Genomic DNA, 17150 nt, shown 5'->3' with positions numbered 1-17150 from the left:
GTTACAGTGCTTTCTCTATGACAGGTAATAAGATTTTGTTAAGAGGTTTGGATTATATGTTAACCGAATTGTCTGACCAAAGGCAAGGAAATGTCCGAACATCGCCGTATATTTTAATGGGATTTTCATTGAAATAATACTTTTAAATTTTCTGCCAGCTGTCTCTTAAATAAATACTCTGCGGCATAAATACGAAAACTTATTTCGGAAAATGAAAATCGGTATCGAACTAAAGGAACTCACATTACCTCACGTACCATCGACTTAATGCTGGTTTCATTCACGTCAACGATCAAATCAACATAAGTGAAAAATATCACACCATAATAAGTAACTTAGTTAAGTTTTGAGGATCTAAACTTTGCTGCTGCAGAATTGCTTCCTATGTGAAGTTCCTAAAGTATTTTGCGACGTGATGGTATTATTATTTTTCGGATAAAATTTCAAACCAATAGAGTGGCACTCAATTGCCTACTCTGATTTGTTTATTTGTACGATAGGCAAACAACAACCTATTCTGGTTCACGTTTTACTAGGCTAACAAATGCTTACTTTAATTTTTGTAATAGGCTGATAATTACCGATTCTGATTTATGTAGTAGGCTAACAATTCTATCTCATGCACCTGATGGTGCCAAAATTTAGCTTAGAAAATAACTTTGAAATTCTTCAAATATCATGCGAAAATTGTAAAAGAGCGTGCACGAACAAGACAAAATTCGTAAGAATGCAAATGCAATAAATTGATTGGTAGTTAAACAAGTGCAGTCAAATCTGTAGCGAGCAGAAGCATGCAAAAAGTGGGCACAATATGCAAAAATATTCATTGACGGTGCAGCAGAACCGAGCAGTTAATGTACTCACTTTTTGTTGGAGTGATGTGCATCACACAGATCCTTAGATTTTTATGTATGGCAAAGCTTTGAATGAAGAATGTCATAGCTAGTCTCGAGACATTTCAAGAAAAATAAAACTATTCATATTATCACGACCGCAGACAATTGGCAGATTTGCAAAATCATCAGATGTTCGAAATTGTTACATTTCATGGTAATAACTATTCTGCTCATGTAATGCACGCTGAATGAAAAAAACTCTTACCGGCAAATTTCTGGCTGCGTGATTGAAGCTGAGCCATCATTTCAGTTTCCAGTGTGAATTTATTCGATCAAACTTACCGTATACAGGGCCGACGGCAAGACATCATAGAGTGTAGCAGTGTGATTGAACTTTTGTTATAGTTCTAGAGCTGCAATAAGGGAGATAAAAATGGCATTGACAATTCTGATGGATAGCATGCAGAAAATATGAAGATTCCACCAAACGCTCAGGTGGTCGGACTCCTGCTAAAATCTTGAGATGCATTTTTGTTAACGGACCGCGTTGATACTAGCAATGTAACGGCGCTTGCAACGGTTCCTGCAAGTTTAGACTTAACGCGAGGAGGTAAATGGTCAACACTGCTCAGATCTATAGAAAAAATATATTTTATACAGTTTTATCGAGTTCATCCATCAAAAGCGGGTATTGGACCTGTAGTGGGCGGGTGTGAATTGTCGAAAGATGACCAGCTGATAATATGGGAAGTGAAATTGTTTCTTTTACACGGATATCTTGTGTAGAATCGTGGATGAATACAAACAATGTTCGTTTTATCAATCTCGTTTTTCAATGGACTTAATTACTAAAATTTTCATTCATGAAAAATTTGCAAGGCTCGTGTGTAAACTTCAGATAATTTTTGAGTTGGACGATACTGAGCCAGAAATCTTGAAGCTCATCTAGGATTATCCGGTAAATTATTAATTAATTAGGACTGCAGAAAAAAGACCCGTATAATAAACAAGGGGAGTACACAGAGTAATTGTCTCGATTGCCAAGCGTATATCTGGAGAGATGGTATATATGGTAGAGGACGCCCGTGGCTGTGGGGGCAGTGTGACCGGAACGTGGAGATTTCGAATGGATGGGAAGGCAATCGTGTTGGTTGTGTATTAATGGAAAATGGAAAGAAAAAGCAGCGGGGATGGGATATGATGCATGTTATAAATCGGAATTTAAAATGGGGCATTCAGGCTTGAACGCAGGGAAGTTTAATAGTTCTCGCAATTGGGGTAACTTCTTTCATTGAATTTTGAATTATCAAATGATGATCTATGGAGATTTAAAATGGAGTTACGTGCCTTTTTACACATGATCAATTGAAACAATCCTGAATAGGCAATAAATTGAGCCACTGTTCGCACGCAAACTAATATTGGAATGTTTTTCATGTTTCCACTCAAGGTTTATCATAATTACAGCAAGATTATTAGACGCTCGAAGCTTGATAAATGAAATAAAATGGGTCTTTGATGAGCAAAGCGGCTTTGGAATGTAGTAAGGAAGACTTAAATAATAACCTTCGTCATTCTAGAATGAATGCCGGAAAGTGATTCAATAGAAAAACAAAATTTTTAGATATGATATGACTCTATCTCGATCATTTACAGACACGTGTCAAATTATTACTACTTTTATAGTCTACATGCCTTACATGAGATGGTGTATAGATGGTAATACGAGTAGTTCTCAAAACCGTCGCATTCTGCTCTGAATGGACCATATATTTAAATCGGCGACATAAGGGGAAAAACTAAGTTTTAATTGAATTAATACAGTATCAAATTTTTTTCATTTCAAATATCTACTTGTGCCGTTAAAGTAAGAGTCGTCTTCAGTGATTAATAATTAAACCTAGTTGCCTACGGTAATTTCATCAGTATATAACTATTAACAAGAACAGAGTGTCACTTCATAAAATGATGAGTAAAATATTAAAGAGTCATCCTTCATTCCACTCGAATGAGGCAAACTGGCAATCTTAACCAGCTTTATATTTCATTTAATTAGAAATAAAATTACGAAGCAACTAAGGAAAAATGTGTTCAATGGAGCTCGAGTAAACGTAACCAAGATGGAATATTTTTTCAGCAAAACAAAGCAAATCAAATAAAAAAGTATATATTGAAAGCAATTTACGAGAGCCTATGTAGATAATATTACTCAATGATTGGATTATACAGTCCCTATATACTCTATTTGTATGATCAGGGTCTCGACAACAGAATAAAGATTATGCTCTGTATGTTTTGATAAGTGATAGGGAAATGCACGCAAGCAAATCGTCTTTCAAATTCCTGCAGACAAAACTGCGAGGAGTTATTTGAACATAAGTTAGTGGTAATATTGAATTCAACAATATCCCAAAAAGTGAATTAAATGTACAGAATAGTAATGTGCAAACTGATTAGTATTTACAGTAAAAAATATATAAGCACGTTTAAAGGTAAAATTTCTAAAGAATAGCTAACTGATGGCAAATGACGAGAGAAATCAGGAAATATCCTGCGTTAAGTGTAAATGAGATTTACGTTTGTTACAAGCTGGCAGTTAGGTTGACTTTTTGAGCTAGTTGACTACTTGAGCTAGTTGACTATTTGAGCTAGTTCGCTTCTTGAGCTAGTTGATTACTTGAACTATAGTTCGCTTCTTGGGCTAGTTATCTTTTTGAGCTAGTTATTGAGCAAACTGGCTGGTACAGAGCAGAACACAATAGACGTCTCTCAGGATAAGGGATTAAGCTAGTATGTGAGTGTTAGCTCGTACAGAGTAAAATACTCTGAAAAAGTCTCCCGGTATTTACAATAGGTACAACCTATCACGTGTGAAGTAATTCCTGCAAATAAGAAAATCCGCTAGAAAACTCGATGCAGGCAAATAGATCTTAGTTTTTGGAGAATTCTAAGCGTAAATCCTGCTTATATTGAGTGTGCACTATGAATTTAGGGTGAATAAGATCTGAAATGTAGCTGGGAGTGAAACATCGTGAAGTGTTAAATATATCGCTAGCGAGAGCTTGACGGTCCGAGATTGTAATTGAAACTGTCAGTTGATGTAGCACAGTTTCAAACTTAGTCGTTGATGTAGCATGGCAAAACTTTTATCCGAAATTTTATTAGAGAACCTCGACGAAAAAAATTGTGGGCAAATATAGTATATTTATTTTATAATGAAATCTTTACGAACTGGAGGAAAAGTTTTTTACTTTAGCAAGACGTTTGGTATCGATGAAAATTTGACCTGAGTCTAAGTGTTATTAGTGTGACACGCAAAAAAGAGCAATGTGCCTGATTAGGCAATGACTTCCAAATGCGAAATCCAGTCCGGTATTCCCTGTACGACGAGACGAAACGTCTTTAAGGCATGCACAAAACGGACGCACATACAAAAGTGAAAGTCCAAACAGGACAAAAAAGATTATTTTTCTGTTTCAGTTATGAAGAACATTGTTGATAAAAGAAGGGTGGTTGTAATTACGGTCGTTCATGTTAATATATAAAAAGAGAAGCATTCGTGTATATAAAACGAACTAAGTAATCAAAAAGCTCATCAACGTAAGGAATACGGAAATTTTTTGAAATGTAAAATGTATGTCAATTGGACAATAAAATGTGCAGCAAAAGGGAAACTGCTAACGCGGACATGCATAGAAATATAAAATTGGTTAAGATTGGATAACAATAATGATTATCAATAAAGATATATAAAAAATTGGCAGATCCTAAGAGATGAAGGAACAGCAAACATGATAAGGTAAAAAGTTAATCATAAGAATAAAATGGTGGGTCATTGCAGCAGAAGCAGAGCAAAGGGTGATGTGAGTAAAATGGAAAACCCACGGCCAGATTAACGCAATTTCACAATAAAAGAGATTGAAGCAGCCAACGGAACGAATCGTAGGCACAGAGGAGCCATAAGAAACTGTCGGGAGTGTTGGGTGTGTGGTGGGCAACCGTGGGTGACGGAGCGAGGCATTTCTACCCATACATGTCAAACTTATTTTCCCGGTCTAGATAATTTAATATTTTTTACAGTATACAATCATCGATACAACATAGTGTTTCCGGTAAAGATTTTTGGGGTTTGGCACCGAGATTGTTTTTCATAATTTCAAGAGAAAGCAAAAGCAATAAACAGGTTTTGAATTGTTGTTCGGAAGCTTCCAATCAAGTCGACCATCTCACACGTTGGGCGTTGAACGTTGACGGTCTCATTAGCGAAAGGCAGGCGTCGCGCTTGAGTTGATGAAACTACCGACGTTCTCATAAGTGGATAACACCGTTTTGAAAAATGCATCAACTACTAACACACTTCAAAATTATTAATGATAAAAAATTTATTCCGATACTGATCAGCATTTAAATTATTAATATCTTTTCGATGGACGCTCCCCAAGGAAAACTTACAGACGCGACAGCTTCTGATTTGGATTACCAGAAGCTGGGGCGACTCTAAATTTTGTTAAGGATTGCAATATATCCCAGTGAAACTTTACAGGCGCGTCAGCTTCTGATTTGGATTACCAGAAGCTGGGGCGACTCTAAATTTTGTTAGGGTAAGACGTAATTTAATGATCTTGATCAGTGATAATGACAATCGTCCAGGAGCTCACATGTAGTAAAGTGTTCATGCGGGGCAGGACGTGCTCTCAGATATTAACTTAAACTTTTCTTTTATCGTATTGTTGCAGAATTAATTGCAATTCGATTGAGATCTGTTCCCAACTGCTGCTATGTTCATGAAGGTTAGTGTCTATGGAAGAATCGAAGAACTATCAGTAAAAAGCTATTGAAAAACTTATTTAAAACAGAGCCTTTGTCATTACAACTACGAAATATCTTCGAGTGTGCTTATTATTTGGCGGTCTTCTGGCAAGCTACAATGACGCAATAACTTTGCTTGACGATAAACTAACATGGCATATAACTAGAGCAACGTGGATGATATTAATAAGAATATTAATTAGCAAGTGCTAACAAATGGTTTAGTTTAAGGATTAGATGGGGGACAGGACCGAAATGCCTCGCCCATTCGTCAGCGCCATGCGACCTGCGGCGGCCAAGGCCGGCCGGAACTCTACGCGCAGCCGCGGCCTGATTGTCTGAGCTACTCGCTAGACAAGCGCATTCTAGGTAGTTCTTGTCGTCTAGTAATATATAATAAGTCGTGTACTAGGAGCACGAGTTCAATGCATGTAGGTGTGGCAAATGTATAATGACTGTGTGTATGTGTCATATGTGTGGTGGCGGTGTGTGGGTCACATGTGTGGTGGCGGTGTGTGAATGTCACATGTGTGGTGGTGTTTGTGTGTAAAAAAGACACTTCTTCATCTTACCTCGGCGCAAAGAGGCTCCAGCGAACACTGAAGTATACAGAGAAGAACACGTCAGTATAAACGTAGGAAGATACGGAGTGTGAAGAACAACATGGCGGCAGCAACACGTCAACATCAACAAGAGCATCAACAACACACACAGCGATAAATAACATCGATAACAACAGCAACGGACACCAGCAATGCTAAAAGACGAAAAAAAATCAATGAAATCAAAAGGAAGCGCTCTTAAGGAGGGACTTCGGTCAAATCAGTTGCCAATTACGGAAGAAATAAAAAGTATATTATATTTTATGGTAGAAATAAAGAAGCCAGCTATGGATTTATTCTCAAGTCGTAGTGATCGTTAAAAGTGATGGCCAGACCAAATACAAAATTAAATTCAGGTTCAAAATGAAACATAAGAGCGAATAAGACGACTCACAGACGCGAAACAAATGCAAACGTGAGACTTCGAGGCAAAATAAACTTAACGAAAAGAAATAAACAAAAACATACGTACGAACTTATTATAAACACAAGACATACACACCGTTATGATATTCATATCAACAGTTGGTTAAGGCGTTGCATTCAAATAAAGTGTAGAACCCAAATTGGAAGCTCTACGGACCTTACTGTTAAATTAACCTACGCACACACATATTAGCACTGATACCTCATTCCAAGAACTCAAGTAATAAACTTATGTAGTCAAGAGAGTATATCACCTTTGCGTATTGCTGTCGCATGGTTAGTTCCATGTAAGAAGAACGAACGGCCATTTTAATAATAGGTTACATTTAAAGAGCAGCCATAACATCACAGTATTTCACAGGGATGATGGTACGGACACTGTAATCCCCCAGTGAAAATTTACAGACGCGGCAGCTTCTGATTTGGATTACCAGAAGCTGGGGCGACTCTAAATTTTGTTACCCAGTGAAAATTTACAGACGCGGCAGCTTCTGATTTGGATTACCAGAAGCTGGGGCGACTCTAAATTTTCTTAGGGAATTTAGGAAAAATTGACAAGAGAAGGAATCCTGACTCATAAGACGGGCAAAGAAAAAAGTTTTTTCCTATGAGAAGTGTATATAAGAAAATACTAGTGAAATTCACTTTTCATCTTCTTGGCCAACCAAGATGCGTACAACTGAATTCCACAAATTTAAAATCTTATGAAAATTGTGTAATCTATGATGTACGATTGAAAGAAAGGAGAACTGAAGCAATCAGGGAATGAAGTGATAAGGGTTGGTAGGAAAGGAAGAATAGCCAAGCCCTAAAAATAAGCAAATTACAATATAAATGGTTGAACAACGGAGTCATAAACTGGAAGTGTAAAGTTATTGATGAGTTTCAGGTTATGACTGAATATCACCACGAAAAATAAGAAGAATGAAGTTAATATTACAAGAAATTTTGTGTAAATGATCTCATAAAGACGCCAAGAGGGGGAATCAACGAAAGAAAACCCACCCCAAAATCCCAAACACAATCTAATAACTAATTAACTAACTAATTTGAAAGAATGAAAAACTTCGCTCACAGTAGAAAGTGACGTTAGTAAGAAATGAATTCTCTCAGATTCCGATTTTCTTTCCCGGCTCAAGCTATTTTAACAACACAACGTGTGTGTAACTTTCCGAAACAAATATTAAAGAATATTACCAACGACAGCGAGTAAATTACTCTTTTATAATACGTTAATCACGCCTACTTGCACGTATCTTTTATTCGTCAATTAAATACGTGCCCACGTGAGCATTCGTACCTCGATAAGGAGAGAATAATTATCATTCATTATTTGCATACTTTGTCTCGGATGATGATATTATATTTTAATCTTGCATGTTTGTATTGCATTATTGTTAATAAATTCTTCCTCACATAAAAAATAAATCAATTCTATATTTTTTGAGGGGGTAGCAGCAAGGCCGAATTTAGAGAATACTTTGCCAAAAGCAAAAAATTTCACAACCGATATTCCGTTGCGATTATACTCACAACCAATTACTGTATTGAATTAAATAAAATCTAAAATTTCCTCTTCAGTGCCGCAGTTTGGAAAGTTAGATTAAACTGGTGGTAATTTATTGGTCTCAGCCGGCCAGGTAATTAGCGCTCATAATATCACAACTTTGGTATTTTGTGGAATTTTATTGACCTGAGATGCAGGGCATCTGGAAGATATTTTCTTAACGATCTTGACCTTTTGCTTTTATTATACGCAGACTATGAGCCTAGATAAAACTTATCACCAAATAGAGAAATTTTTAAATAAGATCCTTATAACTTTCATTGTTATGAGGCCTCCTTTAGAACAAAAGTATGAACAAAAAATCGAATATATATCATGTTCAGCAACGATCAAAACATGTTTTTATCGGGGATTGTTGGTTCTAAGTTTTGTTTAAGGATTTAATTGAAGATTTTAATTGTCATTCCATGCTTTTCTTCTTGAGGAAAAGCGGAAGGAAATCTCTCACGAAATTGTTTAAAAACATTTATTATGTAACGTTTTACAACCTATTTTCGTTGTGAGCCAAGTTTTGAATGTATAGTTAATGAATATGAAAAAAATTGAAAAATAATATGTAGAGATCATAAAAAATGTTGAAGGCTTGTAAGGTTACTCTAGATTGGCCTATGAGAGGAAGGGTAATTACTGCCTCAGGGGCAGTAATTCTAGAGTGGCGTAGGAGAGGAAGGGTAATTACTGCCTCAGGGACGGTAATTCTAGATTGGCCTATGAGAGGAAGGGTAATTACTGCCGCAGGGACGGTAATTCTAGAGTGGCGTAGGAGAGGAAGGGTAATTATTGCCGCAGGGACGGTTACTCTAGATTAGCCTATGAGAGGAAGGGTAATTACTGCCTCAGGGACGGTAATTCTAGAGTGGCGTAGGAGAGGAAGGGTAATTACTGCCGTAGGGACGGTAATTCTAGAGTGGCATAGGAGAGGAAGGGTAATTATCGGTAATTCTAGAGTGGCATAGGAGAGAAGGTAATTACTGCCGCAGGGACGGTAATTCTAGAGTGGCATAGGAGAGGAAGGGTAATTACTGCCGTAGGGACGGTAATTCTAGAGTGGCATAGGAGAGAAGGTAATTATTGCCGTAGGGGCGGTAATTCTAGAGTGGCATAGGAGAGAAGGTAATTACTGCCTAAGTAAGTCAAGTAAGTTTAGAGGGGCAGGAAAAGAAGGATACGGAGGTTCACGAACGTAATTTCCTGATAACCTCAATTCTCTTAGCTTGAAATATGACGTCAAAATTTAGAAGAGCTTTAAATTTTCAATAACTTTTCTGATAACAATTGAGATGCTGTCACATTATACGAGTTTTATCACTTCGAAAAGTTAACCGCATCATCTTCATAATAATGCTGAGTAAATCAGGTAATTTATTTCATTGTTTGTCCCTTTAGCGTGTGATTATATTACTTGGGAATTAATATGCAAGGAAATTTGTATAATTCATAAGATTTGAAAGTTTCTAACTCTCATAAGATCTTTTTACAGGATAGGTCCTATAGGATGGCAGGGAGGATGAGTCTGAGATGGCTTAGCCCGCGTCGTGACAGCACAAACATGTACACATATAACAAGGCTTACAACCAAAAACACTTCATCAGGTAGCGTCATAAGTTTGTTCAAAGCGTAAAACAAATACACATCAACAGCAACTAGAAAACCAAACCAACAACGACAGCAACAACAGCAGCAGCAGTATTAGTAGTACTATAATTGTATAGGTAATAACTTACATAATAACTATGACCCTATGTTAAATTCAATAACTTTAATTAGAGTATTCATGGCATAGTAATATAGTAATACATCACTCAGTGCATCAGGAGTTCAGGACGCACACACTCGGACGATCAAGCTCTCTCCACACCAAAGAAACAAACGCTCAAACATCAATTAGCCATACCGAAAAATCATTCATAGCACAGGAATAAATAAGATTCACCTCCACATTAAGAAAGCTGGCTGCTCACTATTGACAAAATTAGAAAGATTCGTGGAAAGAGGATACCGATTCGTCCATACCACCACGACTAGGAAAATCTTGACAGGGTCTAGAGAAATTATAACAAATGAATGAGAAAAGATGTGGCTGAAAAGACGGAATATGGGTAAGGAACAAAAAGAAAATAGGCTTCAAAACAATTATAATAATAAAATTATCACGATGTCGCTGAACTAACCAATAGTGCCGAGCAGCTCTCACACTAAACCAACACAACGCAAACATGGAACCGAATCCTTCGACTGGCGAATGCGTTACGGTTACGGTTTAACTTTGGCAGTTTGTGTGAAAGATCCTCCAGTTACGATTAAAACTACTTGATGCTACGACCATGAACAGCATTCGATTTGATACTACTTTTGAAAAAATTAATATCGTAAATTATATAATTATTTCCGAGATATTATCAGAAGAACAAGCGTGACGGTATATGATAACGCAAAACTTGGACAGATGATATACATATTTTACATAACATCTATCGAGTGTTGTATGTAATCAAGCATTTTGCCAATACCTCAGTTGAGTAAACATAACTCCCATGTGCTCTCCGGTGCCGAGTTCACGGTCCAATGTAAGTATCGCCGAATTTATTACGATTAGGAAATGAGGCAAGTTACGTGATCTGAAAACTTCGGAGTACGAAAGTTTGTCCAAACCAAACGAACTTCAAAGTAGCAAGACGCTCCACCAATCGCTCGTTGGAAGTTCATTTTATGCTAGTAAAGTTTCAGGGTCAATGCTCTTCCGATTAATTGCACGTAGCTTAGGAAAATCGTGACACCCAAAGCCAGGACCACTTCTTCTTGGTGAAATTATTCAGAACAACTAGAAATCTATGGTAAATGTTGACTTGTATTACTCTACGAATAGCAGATTGGAAGCCGAGCGGTTCGAAACTAGAGAACAATATTTATTTATTATGTTATCATTATTTATTATATTAACCCTGAAGTGCAGGGAGCAATAAGTCAACGTCTGGTTCGCGGCCTTCGCTTTCATTAATTGCCGTCATCGGCAGCGCTGCTCCGACCGACCGCACTGCGACATCGAACAATTTTTCGATCATCGACCTCTAATTTCAATTAAAATAGCAACGATAAGTCCCATCAATTGGATGCCAGAAAGACAAATTGATGACAAGTTACTCGCAACGATAAAAATTGAAATAGTTATGCTGTTGAAACAATGACTGAATGTGCAGAAATTATCATAAAAATTTCTGTCCGTTTAACAATAGATGTAGCCATTGTTTCAGAAGTGAAGCAATTAGTGTTTAGGAAGGAGGCTGAATCAAAGGAATTGAAGGACTATTGCACGATAATTATACAGAGCGAGCATTTATACACGACAATGTGATAATTTTTTCCCTGCGACCATTCAATGCATGTTACGTTAGCTAAAATTTCTCTGGAAACCGAATTGTATTTAGTAGATGAGTCTGTTTTCATACGGCTATCAGCAGTAAACGGTGAAATGTGAAGATCTGTGGATGCGAACTTCGAGAAGAGACTTGCCATCATCAACGAAAGCCCCATGAATATTGTTGAGGGTTTTTCATCGGAATGTCAATAGTGCGAATTTTCACTCAACCGAAAAATCATGCTGACTAAATCAGGTGATGCTGATTTATAGTTAATACATAGTATAGTTATACTATAGTATAGTATAGTATATACATTTTTTAAAAGCCTTTCACCCAAGTATTAATTAGTTTCGCCAGCTAGAAATTAACTTACGGATATTTTTCACTTAGCTCAAGCAATTCTTGCCAGTAGAGCGCATGGGACTTCCCGGCCCGTCTCAGATGGCCCACGGATTAAACTTGAAAGCAAGTCATTGTCTCAAACGCGACGATGGATTTCTTTGATAACCAATTTTTTCGTTGGTTCTCGACCAAGGTAACGAAGGCCAAGTCATTTTTCAAGCCGCGTCGATGGCGTCGATAAGCCCACAAGAAAAGTTGCGTAAATCGCGAGCTTGTGAGTGATTACCCGCAAATAAAATCATGGCCCTCCCCCAGAAGCGCAGTTACGCCTTACGAAGAAAATACTACGACGATGTCACGTAAAATTCAGCTACTATCGACAAATGTTTCCTAGTATCATTTAGATGAAAAGTGAACCTTTATTGCAGATTTACCACCATTAAGCGGTGGAATAATGTGATTTGAACGCAGATGACAACATCTCGCCTGCGAGTTATCGGCAGAGAAGTAAAAAACTGCTGGTTAAACTTGCAAATGAATAAACAGAATGATTGACGTATTGAACAAAATGATGTCGGAAGTATTTCATGCAAGCAAACAGATTTTTCTAATTGCGAGGTCAAATAGTCTTTATAATAGCCAAAATTTTCATTGTTTAGGGGTTGTAGAGTTTGCGCTAACGGTCGAATGCAGCAGTCTTAAAGCAATTACCAACAGAAACTTTCCGTGTATCCAACGTTGAGGGCATCGAGGTGAGCATTCATAGTCAGCATCGATATCACTAACGCGCATGATTTCAGGCAAGGTAATATTTATGAGCAAAATATCATGTCATCCATTATCAAAATATGCCCTTACGGAACGGTAGTTCTGTTCAAATTTAGTTTCGTTAAATGCCACACTAAGGCTGGTGAACTTAAGCTGACGTTGAGGCGTTTATCTCGGGGAACAAACGCATGAAACATGGGAAATTAAAATTTTTTCCTAGTCGTGAGTATAAAATTTATACAAAAAAAAACAAATAAAATAACTATAACGTTGAAAAAGCTAAAATAGTATCCAAGAATATCGCTAGACATCATGATCAACAACCATCAACAATATAACTATAAATACGGCGATACGAATGATGTTTTGAAGATGCTCATAACACCTCAACCAACCCCATCATCAACGAGTCATATCAACACAACAGCCATTAGCGACAAGAAACTTGCATTAAAGTGTCAATAGTAAAATCGGCTCACACACACAGAAATTTCAATTCGTTGACCTGGGATGAGTATCCATTAAAGAATAACGATATGTGCATCATCACCAGCACCCACTTGCTCCCACTAGATCTCTTGTCGCTCATTTAGAAGATCCATCAAATATCGCTCATTTAAATCAAGATCCATCAAATATTAATGCATATCAAAACATTTCTGAAGCACTTTCATTCACTCAATAGACTAGCAGCGCCAACCTCTCGTAATTCTAAATTACTCAAGACACAATTGAAGCTCTGAACCACACACGCAGTCGGCCACTAACCTCTCGTTGAAGTTGCTGGTGAAGTCCTGGAGGCTCTTCTCTTCGATGAGGAACTTCATCTTCTCGTAGAAAGAACTCGTGGACTCGGGGGACGGCTTAGAGAGGACGATGTTGACGGGGCTTTTGCTTTTGAGGCACAAGGTTGCTTTATTGTCACATACCGGAGACGAGCAGCACTCTGGGTCAACGCAGTCTTGCAGGCCGTCTGTAGCATGGTTATGTTACTAAAACCTAGTCTCTGAGTTTGTGAATATTAAATATAAACTTAATCTGCACCTAAGTGTTCATGTTATTAAACATGTAATAGACGTAAGCCATGGAATCATCGATCAGGCAACAATTGTCGAATGCACCCAATACTTACTCCCATCATCGTTGATGTAAACCCGCCACAATCAACATCGACTCAACACTCACCATTATCATTATCAATGCATGCCCCACCTTCACCCTCATTGACGCCACACCTACCGTTATCATGCGATGCTACACTCATTATTATCATTATCAATGCATCCCCATTATCATCCTCATGGACACCTCATCCACCGTCATCATGCGATGCTACACTCACCATTATCATTATCGATGCCATCATCACAGATCATCTCGAGCTGCACGGAGCAGTCCTGACCGTCCCAGCCCTCCTCGCAGTGACAGTACCAAGAACCTGTCGGCGAAACAAAACTTAGCCTACATAACAATTATACTTCAATTAGCTCACGTAATGATTTTAGTTCAAGTTTTTTTCCATTATGACCCAATTAAACTACCGTAGGTTGATAAAATTGAAATAAACTTTATATGGCGAACCATGTGAGAAAAAAAATAATTCAACTGCATGCCAACGACTTCTAGGCTATGCAGAGGAGCAGATCATGACTTTTCCAGCATTTACAAACCTGAGTGGCTATACAGAAGAATGAGCCTGTTATATTAGTTCCTTACCTACAACTCACTCGTTCGCTAGCAGGTGAAACTGGCTTGAATGCGCCTGCAAAGGCTCCGCTCATCAGTTCAGTGTTACCCTGCTTCATCAGTTCAGTGTTGTCCCCTTTAACTATCGAGTGCTTTACCAATTCAGAGTGGCTCCGTTTTACCAGTTCATTGTAGCCCCGATTTCGGTTCAGTGTCGCCTCGTTTCATCAGTTCATCCCTTTAACTATTGTGTGCTTTACCAATTTAGCGTGGGTCCGTTTTACCAGTTCAATGTAGCCCCAGTTTCAGTTCGGCGTTGATCCGAAATCATCAGTGGAACCGAAAATTTTACCAGTTCAGTGTAGTTGATCCGAAATTTCACCAGTCCAGTGTAGCAATATCAGTTGGCCGTTGCACCCACCGTCTTCATCCGCCAAGCAAGTTCCATGCGCGCGGTCGCCGCACTCGTCAGGGCAGCCAGCGATGGTGCAGTGGCGGCCGTTGTAGCCCGCCATACACACGCAGGTGCCGTTCTTGCACTGGCCGTGCACGTTGCACCTGGCGACACCAGCATCAACGATGAGTGATACGTAACACTATATCTACGGTTGATTCATAACAACAGGTAAACATTATATAAGGTAATAACAGGTAAATATAGATGATTTTGAATTAAAAATAGTTTTGAAACGCGGGTTCGATTTATAAGATGGAAACATTACGGTATAGCAGGAGGAGCATATTGACGGCAGACTATATGGGCTTCATAAGTTGCATAATCATTTTGATACAGAACAATGAGGAGTGTTTATATTGTATAAAAAACGCAAACGACCTCCAAGTTACAAATTGCAAATTTATTCAACTTCTAACGAGAAACTGCCTCTTCTACTCTATTGAGAAAGGCATTTGGAGGGAATCGCGTACTCTCTTAAAATAAACAAATGCTAGTATAACCCAAAATACTCTGATGGATTTGCAATTTGTTCAGAAGTACACAATTCACATGTTTGTACTTGTGAACACGACAGTTCAACACGTGCTCAAGTTACTTAACAAACACGTGCAAACACTTAACAATCAACAAACACGTCGCGCAAAAAAAACGAGGAAATTACTCCTATCACATTGTTCTTATCTTCAAGAGGAACGTTCAATCCTAACTTTAGCGGTCAAGTAGAAACGCACACCCATTTGTTCCGGACGACCATCGTTGGCAGAATTGCAAAGAGAGGAATAACGAAGCTTACGTGATTCTAAATTTGCGTTACACTTGCTTAAAAAAATGTCACTCCAATTGGTATGTAATTAACAACAGCAATTTTCTGTATTTTTTGTAATTGAAAGTAATTTGTAAATCAATTATAATTTTGGACTAAATCAGTGTGAGAAATTGACAAATGACATTTTGCCAGCATCGTGACATCGACATATCATATCTATGCCCCAAAAATGACGTTCCCAAATTCGATATTGTGCAGCGCTAGCACAGAGCACGGGGGGCATCCGTTCGGCAGAGCACACAAAAAGCCCACAAAGGAAAAAATTGCAGGGTACGAGGAGGCTCTTCATTTCGGCGAGACTCGCGTGAAGTTTGCAAGCGGAACAAAGTTTAGGGCTGAAGCGCGCTGGAGGGATGGGGGCGCTTCATATAGACACCGCATGAGTGAACGAAGCTCTGCACTTTTCGCGGCGTTCGCTTGCTTCGTCTCTCGCCATCAAATTGCAATGCCAAGCAAGAAGAAGCAAATTGCTCCAGAAAATGGAGGCTCTTGGATACCACGTTACCCAAACCATTTTTCTGAGCATCAGAAATGCGCCAGAGCTAAAAACCGGTGACGACGGAGACGAAAAAAATCTGTTGCGAAAAAAGCTCGATTTAATTTGGCGAGAACGTAAGTAGAGGGAGAAGGCAGGGTCTAAAATGGGCTTTAGCTTTTACTGCACAGCCGAAGAATGGCAGGGACGGCTTGCTTTTTGTCGTCCGGTGCTGCCGAAGAGACGAGTTTCCGGAATTTGTGGACGAAAAATATATGAGGTCACAGATGCGTTGAACTAGCGAATCCTCAAAAAAACAATAGCAGACTTCAGTAAATGAACATCTGTGCTGTTCTGCTCTAAATTTTATAGAATAGAAATGAAATCAGAAGTTAAACTAAAACCAATATCTGCAAATACAAATTCTTCTGCCGCAGGCAAAAATTAGCGAAATGTACACGCTTTGTGATATTATCCACGAAAGAAAAGTTTACGTGTGTAACAGATCGATAAAGTTAAAAATCAAAAACTTAAAACATAAGCGGTAAAAACAATTTTTTTACCACTTCAGACTTCTCATTAGGACCGGCTTCAACCGTTCTCGTACCAAAAACGCAACCGCAAACCATGCTCGATACGAACTGTGCAAAAAGCAAATATTTTTGTTAAAACCAGAGCCTGCGAAATGTAATCAGTATAAGCACAAGAAGCACAATAGAAGTTGTTTACATGAAGTGACGCTGCATTCAAAATATACGAAGGGGTGTCGCCGGTCGGAACTTTTAGCGGCAAAGTTGATCAGAAAACGAAGACGGCGACATGAGATGGCCGTCGGCTGATGACGCGAGTAAATGAAAAGTAAAACTAAAATTTTGGCTCCGGAATTTCGTGTGCCACCAGAAATTCGTGACTTTAAGATGATCGAAAGACACTTCCAAGGAATAAGTAAATTTAATATATCATCATTTGGAAGAAATGAATTATAACTGAATTATT

At 38.3% G+C, this 17150-nt stretch overlaps 1 protein-coding gene across 1 annotated transcript in view; it reads right to left on the bottom strand.

Moving 5' to 3' along the window:
- LOC108671605 (teneurin-m) overlaps positions 1 to 17150 on the bottom strand; it is a 70040-nt gene that overhangs the window by 15250 nt on the left and 37640 nt on the right. Inside the window, exons 11-13 of the mRNA XM_047885370.1 lie at positions 14818 to 14954; positions 14053 to 14148; positions 13479 to 13683 (exon numbers count right to left, since the gene is read on the bottom strand). Coding sequence (XP_047741326.1) covers positions 13479 to 13683; positions 14053 to 14148; positions 14818 to 14954 — 438 coding nt within the window. The remainder of the gene's footprint in view (positions 1 to 13478; positions 13684 to 14052; positions 14149 to 14817; positions 14955 to 17150) is intronic.

The sequence above is a fragment of the Hyalella azteca genome, unplaced genomic scaffold (assembly GCF_000764305.2).
Source record: "Hyalella azteca isolate HAZT.00-mixed unplaced genomic scaffold, Hazt_2.0.2 contig17699, whole genome shotgun sequence".
Classification (NCBI taxonomy): Eukaryota; Metazoa; Arthropoda; class Malacostraca; order Amphipoda; family Hyalellidae; genus Hyalella; species Hyalella azteca.
This window is presented reverse-complemented; position numbering and strand designations above follow the sequence as displayed.